This window comes from Lepidochelys kempii, chromosome 1, assembly GCF_965140285.1.
Source record: "Lepidochelys kempii isolate rLepKem1 chromosome 1, rLepKem1.hap1, whole genome shotgun sequence".
In the NCBI taxonomy this organism is placed as follows: domain Eukaryota; kingdom Metazoa; phylum Chordata; order Testudines; family Cheloniidae; genus Lepidochelys; species Lepidochelys kempii.
Genome location: NC_136380.1, coordinates 9,081,373 through 9,099,014, shown reverse-complemented (window position 1 = coordinate 9,099,014; position 17,642 = coordinate 9,081,373). Strand labels below are relative to the sequence as shown.

At 59.3% G+C, this 17,642-nt stretch overlaps 2 protein-coding genes across 9 annotated transcripts in view; one reads left to right on the top strand and one right to left on the bottom strand.

Annotated features, from left to right (window-relative positions):
* The window catches only part of NUMA1 (nuclear mitotic apparatus protein 1), a 62,036-nt gene extending 52,368 nt beyond the window's left edge, over positions 1 to 9,668 (top strand). For 4 of the 6 annotated variants that reach the window (XM_073333403.2, XM_073333423.2, XM_073333382.2 and 1 more), the window contains 8 exons: positions 140 to 297; positions 557 to 806; positions 1,407 to 1,692; positions 2,035 to 2,171; positions 5,228 to 5,440; positions 6,049 to 6,156; positions 6,436 to 6,609; positions 7,834 to 9,668. In XM_073333403.2, coding sequence (XP_073189504.2) covers positions 140 to 297; positions 557 to 806; positions 1,407 to 1,692; positions 2,035 to 2,171; positions 5,228 to 5,440; positions 6,049 to 6,156; positions 6,436 to 6,609; positions 7,834 to 7,869 — 1,362 coding nt within the window. In that variant the 3' untranslated portion in view covers positions 7,870 to 9,668. The remainder of the gene's footprint in view (positions 1 to 139; positions 298 to 556; positions 807 to 1,406; positions 1,693 to 2,034; positions 2,172 to 5,227; positions 5,441 to 6,048; positions 6,157 to 6,435; positions 6,610 to 7,833) is intronic. The other 2 variants (XM_073333434.2, XM_073333412.2) reach the window with 2 other exon arrangements.
* Positions 9,669 to 10,488: 820 nt separating this feature from the next.
* IL18BP (interleukin 18 binding protein) lies at positions 10,489 to 17,374 on the bottom strand. 3 transcript variants are annotated; one of them, XM_073333457.2, is made up of 6 exons: positions 16,640 to 17,374; positions 15,306 to 15,368; positions 14,378 to 14,443; positions 13,555 to 13,684; positions 12,778 to 13,002; positions 10,489 to 11,079 (listed from the first exon to the last, which is right to left on the bottom strand). In XM_073333457.2, the coding sequence occupies exons 1-6, from the start codon at positions 16,722 to 16,724 to the stop codon at positions 10,947 to 10,949; spliced, it is 702 nt and encodes a 233-aa protein (XP_073189558.1). In that variant the 5' UTR covers positions 16,725 to 17,374; the 3' UTR covers positions 10,489 to 10,946. The 3 variants fall into 3 exon arrangements, with proteins under 3 accessions (XP_073189558.1, XP_073189569.1, XP_073189551.1); XM_073333468.2 differs by lacking the exon at positions 15,306 to 15,368; XM_073333450.2 differs by lacking the exon at positions 16,640 to 17,374 and having other exon boundaries at positions 15,306 to 16,615.
* Between the last annotated feature and the right edge of the window lie 268 nt (positions 17,375 to 17,642).

Here is a 17,642-nt window from a genome sequence, read left to right as displayed (position 1 = left end):
CCAGAGTCCTTTCCTGGAGCAGAAGTGGGTTTCTGTTGCACGTGGGCTGCGTGTCCAATCCGACTCTTGGCCGGCCCTTGGTCCCCCAGCTTCACCCGGGCGATGCAGCCTGCCTCACCATGCCGTTCCTCCCCGCCAGGTGGAGTTTGCAGATCGCCAGTTACGGGAGCTTGGCAGGTTCCAGGTGGCTACGGATACGCTGAAGAGCCGGGAGACCTTCCGTCAGAACCTGGCTGACGTCAGCACAGACAGCCTGGACCTGAGCGGGGATGAGATGCTGCCGCTCAACTCCACCAGGTACCTCTTTCCCCCACCCTGGGGCACCCGAGAGTAGCTGGGCCCAGGCTCTGAAGTTCCCAGGGCCTCCAATGCGGGAGGGAGTTAGAGGCGATACCCTTCAGCTGGGACCCTTCCTGCCCAGCTCTGATCCCTGGGCCAGCATTTCTCAGCCAGCCTGGTAAATGCAGGTCAGCTGTCCATGCCTAGCTTGTGCTCTGAGCCATCTGAAGTGGACAGTGCACCATGACATGCTGCATTCACCTTTACCCTGTTTCAGCAGGAAGCCTAGCCGATCCCAGTCGGAAATCTCGGCCATGCCGGGCAGCGTGGAATCGCTCACATCCCAGCGGCTGCCTCGTAAAGTTGAGTCTCTGGAGAGCCTCTATTTCACCCCTATCCCCACCCGCACGCAGTCCAAACTGGAGAGCAGCATTGGCTCCCTGGACGACCTGTCCATTGACTCGGGCTGCAAGACCCGTTCGGCTCGCCGGCGCACCACGCAGATCATCAACATCACCATGACGAAAGTAACCCTGGGTCCTTGGCGAGGGGAGGGGGGCAGGGCCCTCCGAGCCCATTGGAGTGAGGGCTCAGAGCTGCGCTGGGGACAGGTGCATCTGAAGATGCTTCTGCTTCATCACGCCCTCTGCTCTTCCAGCTAGCCACACCAGAGGGGAAGTGGGACATCTGCTGAGGCAGGAGGCCCATGGCGTGTTAGCATAGGAGCTCCTCAGATCTCTTGGCTCCAGAGGCCAACCCAGACATCGGGCCCTCATCCCACCAGGCTTGGATAAGTCCAGCCCTGAGCTGCTCTTGGCCTCCTTACAGAGCGGGGGCCCTTGAATCATGGCCCCGTGGTCAGCAGCAGAGGAGCTGTTTGAATGCGGAGCCCTCCCTTGTACTGAGAGGAGGGGATGGAGTGGTCCTCTTTGTCGGTTCCTCTTCCCACAGCCCCCGATCTCTCCCGTGCCCATCAGAGGCAGGGGAGGCAGCTGGGTCCATGGCAGACCCGTGCTGGGGGGCTGATGCAGGCTGTCTCGAGCTTTGCCCACCCACCCACGTTGAGGGGGCTCTGCTTCTGGGGAGGGCTCGAGGAAGCTGATCTGCCTTGTGTTCTAACACGTCAGAAACAGGCCGAGGAACCAGACAGCGCCAACGCGTCCTTCTACAGCGTGCAGTCGGCCCAGGCCCACCAGAACGCCCCCGCACAGAACCCCGCCAGGAGCAGGCTGCGCTCGGCTGCCTCCACCCGCTCCGTCACCAGCTGCCGCTCTCAGGAATCCCTCGCTGGGCTGGGCGCTGCCTCCCCCGAGGAGACCCTGGGCAACCCTGCCCTGCTCAGCCTACCCGGCTACCGGCCTGCCACCCGCAGCTCCTTGAGGCGCTCTCAGGCGGGCCGCAGCGCCAGCCTCAGTGAGTTCATGGCCTGGGAGGCAGGGGGGGGTCAGTGCAGTGAATGAGGCAGGCAGCCTCTTTCTTGGCTACAGAGCACGTTCATCCATTTGAGCCTCTGCCTGGGGGGAGTCTAGTCTGGGCGGGGGGTGCAGTAGGGTGCAGGGGCTGTGCGGGGTCCAGGGCTGCGGGGCAGGATCAGGATGCACCAGCAGAGCTGGGAGTGGAAAGCTCCCCCAGCAGTCTGTGCGCTGGCGTTCCCCTGCTGTGAAGTTAGTGTGGCCCCGGGGGGGGGTCTCCCAGGGGGCCTTTCAGCTCAGACGCACTAATGCTCCCATCTCTGCCCCCTGCCCTGGTTTTTAGGCCGCAGCAGCTTCTATCTGGGCACCTGTCAGGATGAGCCGGATCAGCTGGACGATTGGAACCGCATTGCCGAGTTGCAGCAGCGTAACAGGGTGTGTCCCCCCCACATGAAGACCTGCTACCCCCTGGAGTCTAGGGTAAGAGCTGGAGAGGAGATCGCAAATCCCCTGCCTGAGAAACAAACCGCTGACTTACCTGCCCGATGACCCCTCCACTCCAGGGCCAGGCGAGACCACCTGGCTCCCCCTGCTGCCCTCCCCCTGCAGTTGGCGTGTGTGCTCCCCCAGCGATGGGCACTCACAGCCGTCTGTGGACTGTCAGCGGTCTGCGAAGAGCCTTTCCTGGTAGGTCCCCCATGGCAGTGGGTCTTGAATGAAGCAGTGGGTGGGCCGGGGAGGAAGTAGCAGAAATCTGCAGGAGGGAAGAGACCCCACCACGCCCTACCGCCACCCCCACTGATCAGGCTCCGTGCTTAGCACTTCCTTTCTTAGCCTCGGCAGCTGGCACGAGCTCCCTTCCTTTGGTCAGCGGCTTCCCCCAGCTGCTGCTTGTGGCCTGTAGCCACGTTCTTCCAGATCGCAACAGTTCAGTGCCCTTTGCCTCTCCCCCTTTGGAGTGCTGACCACTGACCAGTCCGCCCTCTCTCCCCGCTCTGGGGGTAGGTAGCTGTTAGCCCATTGTCAGAGAGGCCTGCTGGTTGGGGCTGCAGCTTGGGATGCAGGACACCTGTGTTCTATTCCGAGCTCTGCAACTAACTCTGTGACTGTCCGTGCCACCGTTCCACGTCTGTGTAACAGGGTGATATGATGTAGTGAGGCTGGAGAAATCCATTAATGACTAGTGCTCTGATACCATGGCTCCCAGACTTTAAGAGATGTGGCAGGAGCTGCGAAGTGACTTGCCCGAGATGTTGGGTCAGCGTTGGAGCAGGTAGCTGAGCTCTGGCTCTCAGACCTGGACTTGGACAGCAAGCCCACCACTTACCTGTGAGCCTCCCTTCAGTGCTGGATTTATCAGCAGTCTGAGCACCTGCTAACTGGGTCGGACTCGGGCAGCTGAGGCTGGGATGGAGACTAAGGAGAATCTAGGCCTGGCCCAACACCTGAATGAATACTGTGCCTCGGTTTTTAATGAGGAGCTTAGGGTTAGTGACAGGGCGGCTAATGGAAAGGAGGGTATGGAAGTAGAAATGACCACATCTGAGGTGAAAGTCAAACTCAAACTGTTTAATGGGACCAAATCAGTGGCCTAGATAATCTCCACCCAAGAATATTAAAGGAACTGGCATGTGACATTGCAAGCCCAATAGCAAGGATTTTTAGTGATTCTGTAAACTCGAAGTATCATAGAATATCAGGGTTGGAAGGGACCTCAGGAGGTCATCTAGTCCAACCCCCTCCTCAAAGCAGGACCAATCCCCAATTTTTGCCCCAGATCCCTAAATGGCCCCCTCAAGGATTGAACTCACAACCCTGGGTTTATCAGGCCAATGCTCAAACCACTGAGCTATCCCTCCCCACCCCCGACCTGAGAATTGCTAATACAGTACCTATTTTTAAGAAGCAGGGTGGTGGGAAGGGATCCAAGTAACTATAGGCCCGTTAGTTTGACATCAATTGTATGCAAGGTCTTGGAACAAATATTGAAAGAGAAGGTAGCTAGGGACATAGAGGCAAAGGGTCATTAGGATAAAATACAACATGGGTTTAAGAAAGGTCGGTTGTGCCAGACCAATCTGATCTCTTTGAGAAGAGAACTGATTTTTTAGACAGTTCCTGCATTTCCTGTCTTCCTGGCTGTCAGCAAGGCATTGGATACAGCTCCACATGGGAAATTTAGTTCAATTGGAGATGATGGGGATTAATATGAGAACTGAAAGATGGGTACGGAGCCGGTTAAAGGGGAGACTACAAGGGATCATACTGAAAGGTGAACTGTCAGGTTGGAGGGAGGTTATTGGCAGAGTTCTGCAGGGATCAGTCTTGGGACCAATCTTATTTAGGCTTTTCATTCATGACCGTGACACACATGTTGGAGTGTGCTAATAAAATTTGCAGATGACACAAAGGTGGGAAGTATTACCAGTACGGAGGAGAACAGGAGTATCCTATAAGATCTGGACAACTTTGATAACTGTAGTAATGGAAATGGAATGAAATTGAATAGTGCAAAGGGCAAGATCATGCACTGAGGAACTAACCAGAAGAATTTTTACTATAAGCTGGAGACGTATCAGTTGGAAGTGATGGAGGAGGAGAAAGACCTTGGTGTATAGGTCGATCACAGGATGACTATGAGCCACCAACGTGATGTGGCTGTGAACAAGGCTAATGCAATCCTAGGATGCATCAGGCAAGCTATTTCCAGTAGAGACAGGGAAGTGTTATTGCTCTTGTTCAAGGCACTGGTGAGACATCATCTGGACGCTGTGTGCAGTTCTGGTCTCCCGTGTTTAAGAAAGATGAATTCAAACTAGAACAGGTGCAGAGAAGGGCTATGAGGATGATCCGAGGAATGGAAAACCTGTCTTACGAGAGGAGACTCAAGGAGCTTGGCTTGTTTAGCCAAGACTGTTGTTCAACTGTTGACTTGTTTAACGAAGGCTGGAGGAGATATGATCGCTCTCTATAAATACATCAGAGGGAAAAACACGAGGGAGGGAGAGGAGTTATTTAAGTGAAGCGCCAATGTGGACACAAGAGCAAATGGATACAAGCTGGTCATCAACAAGTTGAGATTCGGAATTAGACCATCAGAGGAGTGAAGTTCTGAAACAGCCTTGCAAGGGGAGCAGTGGGGCAAAAAAAACTAACCGGCTTTAAGACTGAGCGTGATAAGTTTACGGAGGGGCTGACTGCTTACAGTGGCATGTGGCCCATCTGTGACTGCTAGTAGCAAAAATCCCCAATGGCCAGGAATGGGATATTAGATTGGGAGGGCTCTGCGTTACTCCAGAGAATTTTTTCCCACGTGTCTTTAAATCAAGATCTGAGAAGGTCAGTGACTCAGCCAGAGGTTCGGGGTCTATTACAGGAGTGGGTGGGTGGGGCTCTGTGGCCTGCAATGTGCAGGAGGTCAGACTGGATGATCACGCTGGTCCCTTCCAGGCTTAGTCTGAGACTGAGCTGCGTGAGAACGTGTTCTCTGCAGGCAGTGTGTCACCAGTCTCCTGTCTGTGCCTGTGTTTCCCCAGCCCTCCCAGTCCCTGACCGTCATCACGGACGAGGAGATGAAGACGGGCGACCCGAAGGAGACGCTGCGCCGGGCCAGCATGCAGCCCTCCCAGATCGAGAGCGCAGCCGCCCGTCGCAGCACGCTCAGCACCGGCTGGGCAGGAGGCATTGCCACGCGGCTGCAGAGGAAGCGCAGTTCAGACGAATCTCACCAGGGCCCAGACACCCCGGAGGTGAGTGGCAAGCTGAGCCCTGCCCCACTCGCTGCATGAGTGAGCCCAGGGGACAGTGCGGGTCCGTTGACTTTCGTGAGCACGCAGCACTGGAAGGGGTGAGGCTGCGATGGGCTCGCTGTGGGGGTTCAGATCCTGGGGGTCAGGACTGCATAGTTGGCGGCATGTAGGGCACTCCTGCTGATGCTGCTCAGCGTGGCCGCTAGCTCCCTCTCCGAGCGGGCCCAAGCAAGGGGAGCTCGCCTTTTGCGCGCACACCCATTTAAAAAGCCGCCCCCCCCCCCCAAAAGCATAGGCGGAGCGGAGGGACCAGGGGGGTGAGGGCTGCTCTGGGGTGGGAATGCTCTTCCTGGGCAGGCAGCTGATCGGAGAGATCTCTAGCAGGAAATACGAATACCAACTGGGGGATTCCCATGCCCTGGGCCTGCTGCCTGCACTCCGGCAGCCCTGCAGGATCCCCCTGGAGCACGGGGCACATACAGGTCTCCTCCTGGCCTGGCTGCACGTCCGTGCCGCAATAACGCGCACTCTCCTCTGCCCCTGCTGGGCTGGGGGTGCTGGCTGGGGAGCAGCCAGCCAGGATCCCCACTCTGACTCTCTCCCTCCAGTCCAAGAAGCCAACCAGCTGCTTCCCACGGCCCCAGACGCCCAGAGAGCGGAACGAGGAGCACAAGCGTGGCAGCAGGAAGGGCGAGCCCCAAGCGACCGGCAAGCAGGTGAGCAACTCGTCCGTGCCCCCCGGGCTGACACTGAGCTGGCTTGAGGCCCGGGGACGTGGTTGAGCGGCTCTGGTTAGCAAGGAGGGCTCGGGGTCAGGATCGAGGGCGTTGTCCCAGCTGGGGGGGGATGGGCCGCCCCAGCATGCACTGCTCCAGATTCCGGCCAGCAGCTCGAGTATCCGTCCTGGGCGTGAAGTGACTCTCCGGGCCGGTGGGGCTTTGCCGTGCTGTGTGGAAAGCCCCAGCGCTCCACGGCTCCGCTTTCTCTCCCTGCAGCCTGACCGGCGCCAGTCGATGGCCTTCAGCATCCTGAACACCCCCAAGAAGCTGGGCAGCAGCCTCCTGCGCCGGGGCGCCAACCGGAAAACGACGCCCAAAACCTCGCCACGTGGCAGCGCTCGGCGGTCCCCCAGGATAGCCACAGCCAAGTCGCCCAAGGGGAAGGGCAAGGTATGGAGCAAGGCATCTCGCCCCCGCCCCACCCGCCTTGTGCTGGCTGTCCCTGCAGGCCGTCTGTTGTTCATGGCCAGGAGCCATTCAGTCTAGCCTGATCTCCTGCAGACCCCAAGCCAGAGCTCGTCCCCCGGGTACCCCTGTACTGAGCCCTGCCCGTTAGAGCCCAGCTGGGACTGCGCAGAGCCCTGCAGGCCCCCAGCTCCCATGGGAGTTAACTGATACGCAGCTGCTGGCGAGGTACAGCTGGAGCAGCATCAGAGCATCCCCCGCTGGGCACAGCGCTCCGAAGCTGAGAGCTGCAGGCCGGGGGCTGAACGGTCTGTCCCCGGGAGGGGACAGTGCCCGGACGCTGACCGGGGAGCGATAGCGTCTTGGGCTTTCCCGTCATGGACAAGCAGCCTCACGGGGTGCAGGGCTGGGTTAGCAAACACAGCCAGGAGATGGCTGTCCAAACAGCCCCTCGGGGCTCCCAACCCGTGTCATGTGACCTTTAACAGACCTTGGCAGCTGGTCCCGTGGCAAGGCAGCAAAGCCACCTGTCTCCCTGGGTGTTGCAGGACTCCCAGGCTGCCTGAGCCGCCTGCCAGGCTAGAGGTGCGGTGAGGGGCCGGGCTGCTGATTGCAAGCATTGCGGGCAGCACCGTCTCTAGGGGACCCAGTGGTCACTCATCCCCCTCCCTCTCCCGCCCGAACGCACTAGAGTCTGCTGATGGTGTGTGGGGAGCATGTGGGGGGTCTGCCCTTGTCACGTACAAGCAGCCAGGCGGTCGGTCCCTCCCTTGCTGGGCTCTCACTGTGGGCTATGGTGACGCTGGCTTAAAGATGGACTCAGCCCATGGACCAGCTGGTAACTCGCTCCCCTGCTGCTGACCCTGCCTGTGGGGGGGGAACCTCTCCTTCCCAGCCTGCCCCTGCAGCGAACCCAGTCCGCTGCTGGGGGGCTGTGGGCCCTGGAGTGGCCCATGCATGGATCCCTCTGCCTGGAGCGAGGGGAACTGACCTCTCCTGGTTTTCCCTTAACCCTGCATCCGCCTGCCGGAGGAGACTTTGGCTGGTGAACATGCGTGCCCAGGTCTCTGGCTGCCTTACCCTTTAACACACCTGCCCTCTGTCCTTTTGGCTGTCCCCCCCGAAGGCCCGCAGCTGGCACACACCCCTGCAGTTGCTCTGGACCGGCCCCGCAGTGCTGAGACTAACTAGATTGCCTGTTCCCCGCAGGCCAGCCGCAAGTCACCCAAGAACATGAAATTCTAACTCTCTCCTGGCTGAGCCCCACTCTGCTGGGTCTGCCAGGGGCGAAGCTGTCCCGAAGGCGCCATTGTGTTAGGAGCTGCTCCATCAGCCACTTTGGATCGAGCTTTTGCCCTTTCTCTCCCTCCCTGCTCTGGAGCCAGCGGTGTGCTCCCATGAGACCCCGAAACCCAGGGCAGAGCTGGGCAGCGAAGCTGGTACCCGAGTGCTTGGGGAGGACTGCCAGGGACCGAGTCTGCTCACTGGGCATGCTGACAACGGAGGAGCTCTTCGGAGCAGCCCCAGCTGGGGCAGGAAAACCCGGGCGCTGCCCTGCGTGTGGTGAGCTGGCTGCGGAGGCGGAAGGGGGATCCTGGAGAGGGCTCCCCAGCGAGCCCCGAGCAGAGCCTGAGGGAAAGGAGCCCACCCTTCGACGCGCGGCCACGTGCTGTCTCCTGCCATAGGCCAGCTGGGGGGAGTTCAGCATCCGCGTCCCCCTTCACCTGCACGCTGGGCTCCCCTTCCCCTCTCGCAGCCCATGGGCTCTCACGTCTCCCCACGGCCGTCTACACTAAAGGAACCGCTCGGAGGGGGTCGCTGATCTGCTTGGGGGTGCACAGAGCTAGGACTCTGGGGGTGGGAGGCATCATTTGCTCTTCATTGGCTTAGTGGGGATTGGGGGTTCTTACGGGGTCTCTCTTGCGTATAACTCTAGTTTGGGTTGTTCCCTGCAGGGGGGCTGCCTTCCTCAAACACTAGAATCCAGCGGGGGGAGGGAAGTGGGGACCGCAGCCGCGTGGCACTAGGGGTGTTTCCTGTGGGGTTTGGGCACGAAGATTATGTACAGCGGGAATTCCTCCATATCATTCAGATTATACCCTTCCTGGGGGGTTGCACAGGTTCTGCTTGGCTGGCAGCTTCTTGTAGGCACTGTACATAGGGAGGGCAGCCAGGGTCTCTGGCACAGGGGGTGGGGGGGGTGCTTCCTCTACTGTACAGACAGGGTGGGGGTAGCAGCAGGCACAGCGGCCCCTCCCCCTTCGCTGCGTTGCTTTGGTTTGTATTCTGTGTAGCAAGCTAGGTCTCCCCTGCAAGGTGGAAAATCTGCCAGGGCTGGGGCCAGGAGGGGTCCCCACAGGCTAGGGCCAGCTGTCATTGTGAGGGCTGTGGGTACAGCCCAGCTGCCAGGGGAGATGGGCGTGTGCAGCCCGGGGTGTGAGACTCTGACCCCCGCAGAGCTGGATTCCCCGTGTCCAGCGCAAGGCAGGGCAGGGTTTTAGACTTGTCTCCCAGGGCTGAGATCTCCTGTATCCACCCCACCTCACCTTGCGCTCAGGCCCCTCTTCCAGCTCACCTCAAACTAATGAACTGGGGTTTGCTTCCTGGAGCCCCAGGTTACAATGGGCTGGTCCTCCACAGCTGTGTTAACCCCCCCTGCCCCCCGTTTATCATGGTTGAAAGCTGCTCTTCTGAGCCTTACAAAGCCTCAGGCAGCTGCAAGGAGCGGCCGGGCTGCGTGGGCTCCGGGAGCGGGGCTGGGACTAGCTGCTGCTGGGTTGGGTCGGTGCCGGGGGCGGGGGGCAGCTCTGCGGGGTGCTGGCTGGGAGGCTGTGCCCACTGCCCCGCCTGGCTCTGGCTCCCTCATTTTTACAGACTAAGTAAATTCGGTCTCAAATCCTCTGGGCTTTAACTGCAGAGAGCAGGTCGGGGGGGTCTGCACAAGGAGGGGCCCTGCCGGGCACTCACCTGGGGCTGTCCAGATGTCAGTGAAACGTGTCATTTTTAAACCCTTTCTACGTGTAAATAAACTACTTTTCTCCTGATGCCCGTTTCCGAGGCCTTGTTTTGTCTCTAGGGGGTTCCTGCCCTCAGAGCAGCCCCTGCCTGCGGCCGGGCAGGCCCAGAGAGCCACCGGGGCAGGCGTGAGCTAAAGGCTAGTCTCCCAGCCGCAGCAGGACTCGGACGGAGCCACGGGCCCAGCTGGCTGCTGGACCCTGCAGGCAGCTTCACCAGCACCGAGGGCTGCAGTCTGCTGGGGCCACACTGGGTGAACCCTGCGGGTGAGGGGGGCACACAACCCCCTCCACGGAGCGAGCGGCTTCTGCATGTCGGCAGCCTGTTTGCCCTCCGACCATGCCATGGACCTACCTCCTCTCCAGCCCGTCCCCCCTCCAGGAGCTCACACTCACAGCCTTGTCTACCCTCCCCGTCAGACCTGGCCACCAGCACCCATCCTTGTGGCCCTTGCCTGAGTCTCAGGCTTTCTGCTTCTATAATGGCTGAGTTAAGGAGCCCTCTCCTCACCCAGCTGCATCTCCTCCAGCCCCTCCTCCTGCACCCTTCCCTCTGGCTTCCCCCTGCCCCTTGCATTGTCCCAGAGCTGCCCTCTGGCTCACTCCATGGGCTTCCCCCTCTCCATCCCCTTCAAGCTGGTCCTCTTCCCTGGAAGGCCCCTTCCTGCTCCACCCCTCCAATTGCCCTCCTGCCCCCTCTGTTCCGCAAGACTTCACCTCCCCCCCATCTCTGCCCCGCTGTCTCCCCCATGCCCAGATCAGCCCCCTTCCCTGACCCACGAGGCTACTCCCCTCTGCCTCTCCCTCCGAGACGGTGGCTGAGATGGCTACAAGAAACCGGCCCAGCCAGCACAGAACATTGTGTTTTTATATAATCAAAACAATGCGAAGTGGGTGGAGAGCTGGCAGCGAGAGGCCCTGAGTTGCTGGTCTCCCAGCCCCTGCCCCAAGCAGGTGCTGCCCTCCTGGGCATATAACAGGCAGAGCATTGCTAGCTGCCCCCTTCGGTCATAGGCTGGGTTGGCAGCAGGGGGTGGCTTTGGTCACCCCACTTCACTAGGGGAGAGAGTGACACTGCAGGTAGGGGTGGGGGGCAGCCCTGTTACTGCTGCTTTGGGCCCTCGCCCAGAGGGCAAGTCCTGCGGGAGCCTCCCCCACCAGCACCTTGGGTCTGGGGTGGGGAATCTAACAGAGAAGCTGAGGGCTGGGGCTGAATCTGGCCTTCCCCCTCCGGGGCAGCCAAGCTGCGGCCCTGCCAGGCTGCAAGCGGACACAGGAAGAACAGAGTGGGTGGGGGGGGAGGGCAGCTCAGCTGTGTTGGCCGTGGAGGGAGGCTGGCATAGCCTTGCCAGCGAAGTGGCACTTGGCAGCCATAGGCACAATATCGCTGCCTCTCGCGGGCTGGTGCTGCTGTCCCTGTGCTCCGTCCATGCTCTTGGCCCTGGAGAAAGCCAACGTGCGGTTAGTGCCAGGCTGGCAGGTGCCGGCCGTTCCCACGCAGCTGGTGCCTAGCTGGCCCTGGGGCCCTGCAGAGGATCCCACTCTCACAGCGTGACCGTGCCCGGCCTCCAGGCCCCATGCAGGGATTGCCTCCCTCTGGGCTCCATCAGGTCTGGGGGTGCAGGCTGATTCCCTGCACTCTGACTGAGCCCCTTGCTTTGCCCACTGGTGACATGCAGCTGTCACTGGGGTGGAACCCAGTAGCTCTCCACCAGCTCACGGCGAAGAGAAGGGGTGGGGCTCCAGGGGCAGGGGAAGCACCAGTGTTGAGCTCCTGGCAGCTCCCCCCCCCACCTCTTGGGAAGTGCTGTACAGCTGAGAGTGAGGCAGGGGCTCCAACCCCATAAGAACGGCCAGACTGGGTCAGACCAAAGGTCCATCCAGCCCAGTATCCTGTCTGCTGACAGTGGCCAATGCCAGGTGGTAGGTGGCATTGGTGGCAGGTGCCCCAGAGGGAATGAACTGAACAGGGAATCAAGTGATTCATTCCCAGCAACTTGCAAACAGAGTCTAGGGACACCATCCCTGCCCATCCTGGCTAACACCCATTGATGGACCTATCCTCCATGAACTTTATCTAGTTCTTTTTTTAACCCTGTTCTAGTCTTGGCCTTTACTACATCCTCTGGCATGGAGTTCCACAGGTTGACTGAGTTGTGTAAATAAATACTTCCTTTTGTTTTTTTTTAAACCTGCCTTTATTTCATTTGGTGACCTCTTGTTCTTGTGTTATGAGAGAGTAAATCACACTTCCTTATTTACTTTCTCCACACCCGTCATGATTTTATAGACCTCTATCCTATTCTCCCTTAGTTGTCTCTTTTCTAAGCTGGAAAGTCCCAGTCTTATTAATCTCTCCTCATACGGAGCTGTTCCATACCCTTAATCATTTGTGTCATCCTTTTCTGAACCTTTTCGAATTCCAGTATATCTTTTTTGAGATAGGGCGACCACATCTGCACGCACTAGTCAAGATGGGGGCGTACTATGGATTTATCTAGAGGCAACATGATATCGATCCCTTTCTTAATGATTCCCAGCGTTCTGTTTGCTTTTCTGGCTGCCGCTGCGCATCGAGTGGATGTTTTCAGAGAACTATCCACAGTGACTCCACGGACTCTTTCTCGAGTGGTAACAGCTCATTTAGACCCCATCATTGTATATGTATAGCTGGAATTGTTTTCCAACATGCATTACTTTGCATTGATCAACACCGAATGTCATCTGCCACTCTGTTGCCCCGTCACCCAGTTTTGCAGGATCTTTTTGTAGTTTGTCACAGTCTGCCTGGGACATAACTATCTTGAGCAGTTTTGTATCACCTGTGAATTTTGCCACCTCACTGTTTACCCCTTTTTCCAGGTCATTTATGAGTATGTTGAACAGCACGGGGCACAGCACAGACTCCTGGGGGACCCCACTATTTACCTCTCTCCCTTCTGAAAACTGACCATTTATTCCTACCCTTTGTTCCCTGCCTTTTAACCAGTTACTTACTGATCCATGAGAGGACCGTCCCTCTTATCCCATGACTGCTGAGTTTGCTTAAGAGCCTTTGGTGAGGGACCTTGTCAGGGGCTTGGCAATGTGGCCAGCCCATGCCCACACGCTCCTCCCCATAGCCATTAAGGGCTCTCACCAGTCCACGCTGGGGGTGGTCTCCAGGGTCTGGACGTCCTGCCTTGTCTCCTGCTGCGGCTCCGCGACCTGGGCTGGCTGCTCAGGGTCCCAGCGGACAAGTGCCTTTTCCAGCCCGGCTGGGTTCCTCACCACACACATGAAGGAGGTGCTGCTGTCCCGCTGGGAGAAGGAGCAGAAGTGCAACTCCCGGGTCAGGAGGACCCCGGTGCCCCTGGCCTCTGTTCTGTGAGGGAAGAGGCAGGGGCTTGACTGGGGGTCAGCGAGGGCACCGGAGAGCTGTCATTGGCCTAAACAGCCACCAGGTGTTGCCCTCTCCCCACCCCAGAAACAGCTGCAGGGGCAAGCTCCCAGGGCATGTCTGCACGGGAGCGAGGGGGTGAAGCCAGGGTCACTGCACCGCACCAGGGCTCTGCTTCTCATCCGCTGCACAGCCCCCTCCTTGCTGTGAACCACAGGGCCTCTGCGACCCAGGCCAAAGGCTCAGCGCCGCTGGGCACCTTCACGGGCAGGCCCGCCCGCTGCTGAACCGATTCTCCTTTAGCTCCAGGGGGCAGGACTTAAGTCCTTGGACTGAGATTCTCCCTCCCCAAACTACCACGGCCCTGAGCCTGTCCCTGCCAGAGCCCTGGATCCGAAGGGGTGAGCTGCTGGGGGGAGGGTCCAGAGCCAGAGTCAGGCCACCCAGCCAGCCCTGCTGCAGGCTCTCCACCCTGGGAGTGGGGCAGGTCAGCGGGCCTGGGGGACCCCCTCCCCCCAGCTCGGGGTGTTTACTCACACAACATCCCCTTCGCACACTGCCAAGTCCAGGTACTGGTCCTCCACGAAGGAGCCATTTGCCAGCCAGTAGATGAGGGTCATCCCCGGGAAGGGGCTCTTAGCCTGGCAGCGGAGACTGAAGCGTTTCCCTGGCCAAGGAGGCAAAGCGACAGGAAGCTGCGATGTCAGGGGCCAAGGCAAGGGCAGGTCCCCTTCAGGGCCTGGCTTCGGGGTCCCCTAGCGGCAGTGGGCCAACGGCCCTGCCTGCCAGAGGAACATCGCCATGGGAACTGCATCCCTGCCACGGGGGAACATCGCCATGGGAACTGCATCCCCATCAGGGGTGGGGGGAACATCGCCATGGGAACTGCATCCCCATGGGGTGGGCCCCGCTGCTGGAGGGAACGCCAGCCATGCTTGGAGATCCCAGTGCCCCCCAAGGGGCTGGACATGCTCAGCGCCTGGACACCCTTGTGCTGCTCAGACTGGGGGCCTCTCCTTTAGCCTGGCAGGGCCTGCACTGGGCTGGGGCCTGTGGAATTGCTACAGGTGCAGAGTGTCTGGTGTGCGAGGGGGAGTCAGGGCTGCTGGCCTCCCCCCGTGCACGCTGGCCGTGCCCCAGGCCCTACCCGCCCCCAGCACCTCATTGGCACTGCACCGGGGCGAGTGAGCATGGCTGGGAGCCGGTGTCAGGCGTCGCCCTCCCTCCAGCTCACTGTGGCTTGAATAAAGCTGGGGGACGACAGGGCCAGGTGTGCAACCAGGACCTGCTGTGATTGATTTCCCGCCCCCACGCCCACACAGTGCCTGCAGTGCGTAGCTGGACAGAGAACGTCAATTACCCAAGGCGGGACTTTTCACAGGCTTCAGGGGGGTGATGATCTCTGGGCGCAGGCTGGAAGCTGCATCTGAAAGGAGAAGGGTTTGGTGAAAGGCAGTGAAGGGCGGGGCTCCCTAGGGCACAGACTGGCACCTGGGCAGTGCACAAACAACATGGAGGAGGGCAGAGCACCTGCTATACACATGGGGAAACTGAGGCACAGAGCAGTCAGGTGACCAGCCGTGTGGTGATAGACTAACTCTGGCAGAGGCAGCAGTAGCACCCTCAAGTCCAGGCTCCCAGCCAGGCCTCAGGCCGGTGGCTGCTGTACCTGTTAGAGGGATCCCAGCCTGCCGCACAGCAAGACACAGAGCTCAGAAATGATGAACGTCACCCTGGGACAGCAATATGGGCACAACTTGGAGGGGCAGAGGGGGAGCTGACCCTTCCTTTTAAAGCCAACGAGCTTGTCCCTCAAGCCCCCGCTAGTTAGAGTGTTGACCTGGAAGTTACTTTTTAACCTGTGGAACTCACTGCTGCAGGAAATTATTGATAGGAAGTCAGAGTTTTAAGGCCAGAGTTTTAAGACCACGTCTGCTCATCTAGCCTGCCCCCCAACACTCCCGGCTGACACAGGCCAGAGAGCTCACCCCCGCACATCCCCTGCACTAGCCCAGTAATGGATGGCTCACTGAGGGAGAGTCTCGATTAGCCTCCAGGAGAGGAGAAGTCCAACAGGTTAGACAGCTCCAGTAAAAGCACCACACTTTGGGGTGGTGGGGGGGGGTAGCATCTGCAGCGGCCTGGGGACCTTGGCCAAGTTGCAGCACACGGCGAGCTCACACCGTCCGTCTGTCCCCACCCCACTACACCGGAATGGGGACAGAGCTGTTTGTCCCACACGTTCATGAGCACAAGGACCCTACGCTGTCCGGCCGCCCTCGCCTTACCTGAGCTCTGGAAGTGGCTGCAGAGGAGGACTAGAGGGAGCCAGGGAACAGCACCCATCACACCTGGGAGCACAAGAGAAGGCAGCATTAGCATGGCTGGGGTGGGGAATGGGAGCAGCCCATGGGGTGCTCCGAGCCACAGCTCCCCACCTAGAGCCAGGCCTCTACTACTGCTTGGCTGTGTGACCCTGCCCCTCATGGTGCCTCAGTTTCCCCATCTGTACAATGGGGTAATGATACAACAGGGGGCTCAGCTTGCTAACAGGTACCCATCAATACCTTAGGCCCCAAGCCCTGCATTCACCCTGCTGCTCCTTTCCTCTACCTCACCCCCGCAGGCTCCGTCCCAGCACTGTGCCGCCCCCCTCCCCCGGCTGCCCCAGGCTCTTACCCTCCAGACATGGAGGTGAGGGACACAGGACAGGCTGCAAGGGCCCAGAGCCTCAGAGGACCAAAATCGATGGCAGCTCAGGTCCTGAACCCCTTGGAGGCGCTGGGCCCATGTAACCAAAGCAGCCACCTGCCTCCCGCCCCGACACCTCCCCACCTCTATGGCTGTTGCTCCTCACACTAGGGCTGCGTGAAGGGCAGGGGATCGAGGAGATCCCCTCGAACGCCTCACAGCTGAGCCCATCCTGCAACCGCAGGAGCAAGGGGGATGGGAACACTTCCCCCAGCCCCATCACTTCTGCCCTTCGGAGGAGTTTGGCACTGTAAGATTTCCCTGCCGGCCCCAGCTCCCCCATCTGAGCACAGTCACTGACCGCCTATGATCTCTCATGTCACACAGAGGGAAACTGAGGCATAGCAGGACAGGAGACTATGATTAGAGTGCTGGGCTGTCAGTCAGGGGGTCTATACCTGCCTCTGCCCACTCGCTGCCCCTCTGTGCCTCAGTTTCCCCTCCCACTTTTCTTGGAAGCTCTGCGGGGCAGGGACCATGGCATACACCACCAAGCGCAACCACGGCACTGACCCCCTCAAGTAATTAAGTGCCGTGGCAAAGGCCAAAGCCAGGCGGAGCCGGTTGGCACTGACCCACCGGCTCCCCAGTCCAACCCCAACAGCGCCCGCCCCAGCCCGCCCGGTAGCGAGACAGAAAGTCACCAGCCCATGTTAGAACCACTGAGGGATTTTTTTGGGGGGGGGGGTGGCTCTGTTCTGGGGACCTCCCCTACACCATCTCATGTTGGAGGGGGGGTTCCCAAGAATGGAGCCCCCAGCAAATCAGCCTCTTTGTGGCAGGCTGACAAAAAAGCTGTCCTGAAAGGAAACATACCAGCTGCCTCCCCCGCCCACCACCCGTGCCCCACGTGCGAGCAGCTGGGCCTTACCTGGGCGCCTGCGGGCCGGGGCTGGGTCCATCCTGCCAGGCTGGGCTGTCTGCTCGGAGCCGCTGGGGGAGGAAGTATTTATCATGTGGCTCCCTCAGCAGGGGGAAGTCCCCAGCCACTCCTGGCAGGAAGGGGGGTGAGTCAAAACCAGACTCCAGCCAGAGACTGTTGAATTGGAATTCATTTGCAAATTGGATACAATTAACTTAGGCTTGAATAGAGACTGGGAGTGGCTAAGTCATTATGCAAGGTAACTTACTTCCCCTTGTTCTTTCCTACCCCCCCCCCCCCCCACGTTCTTGTTAAACCCTGGATTTGTGCTGGAAATGGCCCACTTGATCATCATACACATTGTAAGGAAAATGATCACTTTAGATAAGCTATTACCAGCAGGAGAGTGGGGTGGGAGGAGAGAAAACCTTTTGTAGTGGTCAACACCCATTTTTTCCATGCTTTGTGTGTATAAAAAGATCTTCTATACTTTCCACGGCATGCATCCGATGAAGTGAGCTGTAGCTCACGAAAGCTCATGCTCAAATAAATTGGTTAGTCTCTAAGGTGCCACAAGTCCTCCTTTTCTTTTTGCGAATACAGACTAACACGGCTGTTACTCTGAAACATGGAGTGTGTGTGTATAGGGGGGAGTTCCCTGATCACCTTTGACACAATCCCCACACAGTGGTATGACCCCCCTGCCCCCAGGACCTAATGACCTGGTAGCTGACCTCACCCGGCTGCTGAGCACCCCTCACCTCCCTGAGACCCCCCCAAGCTGCTGAACCCCCCACTGCCCTGAGACCCACTCCCCTGGACGCTGACCCCCCCATCACCCCAAGACCCACCCTCCCCAGCTGCTGACACCCCTGCCCCCCAGCCCTAAGACTGACACCTCCCACCGCCCAGAGACCCACCTTCCCTGGCTGCTGACACCCCCACCCTCAGCTGCTGACCCCCAACTCCCAAGATCCACTTCCCTGGCTGCTGTCCCCCCCAACCACTGCCC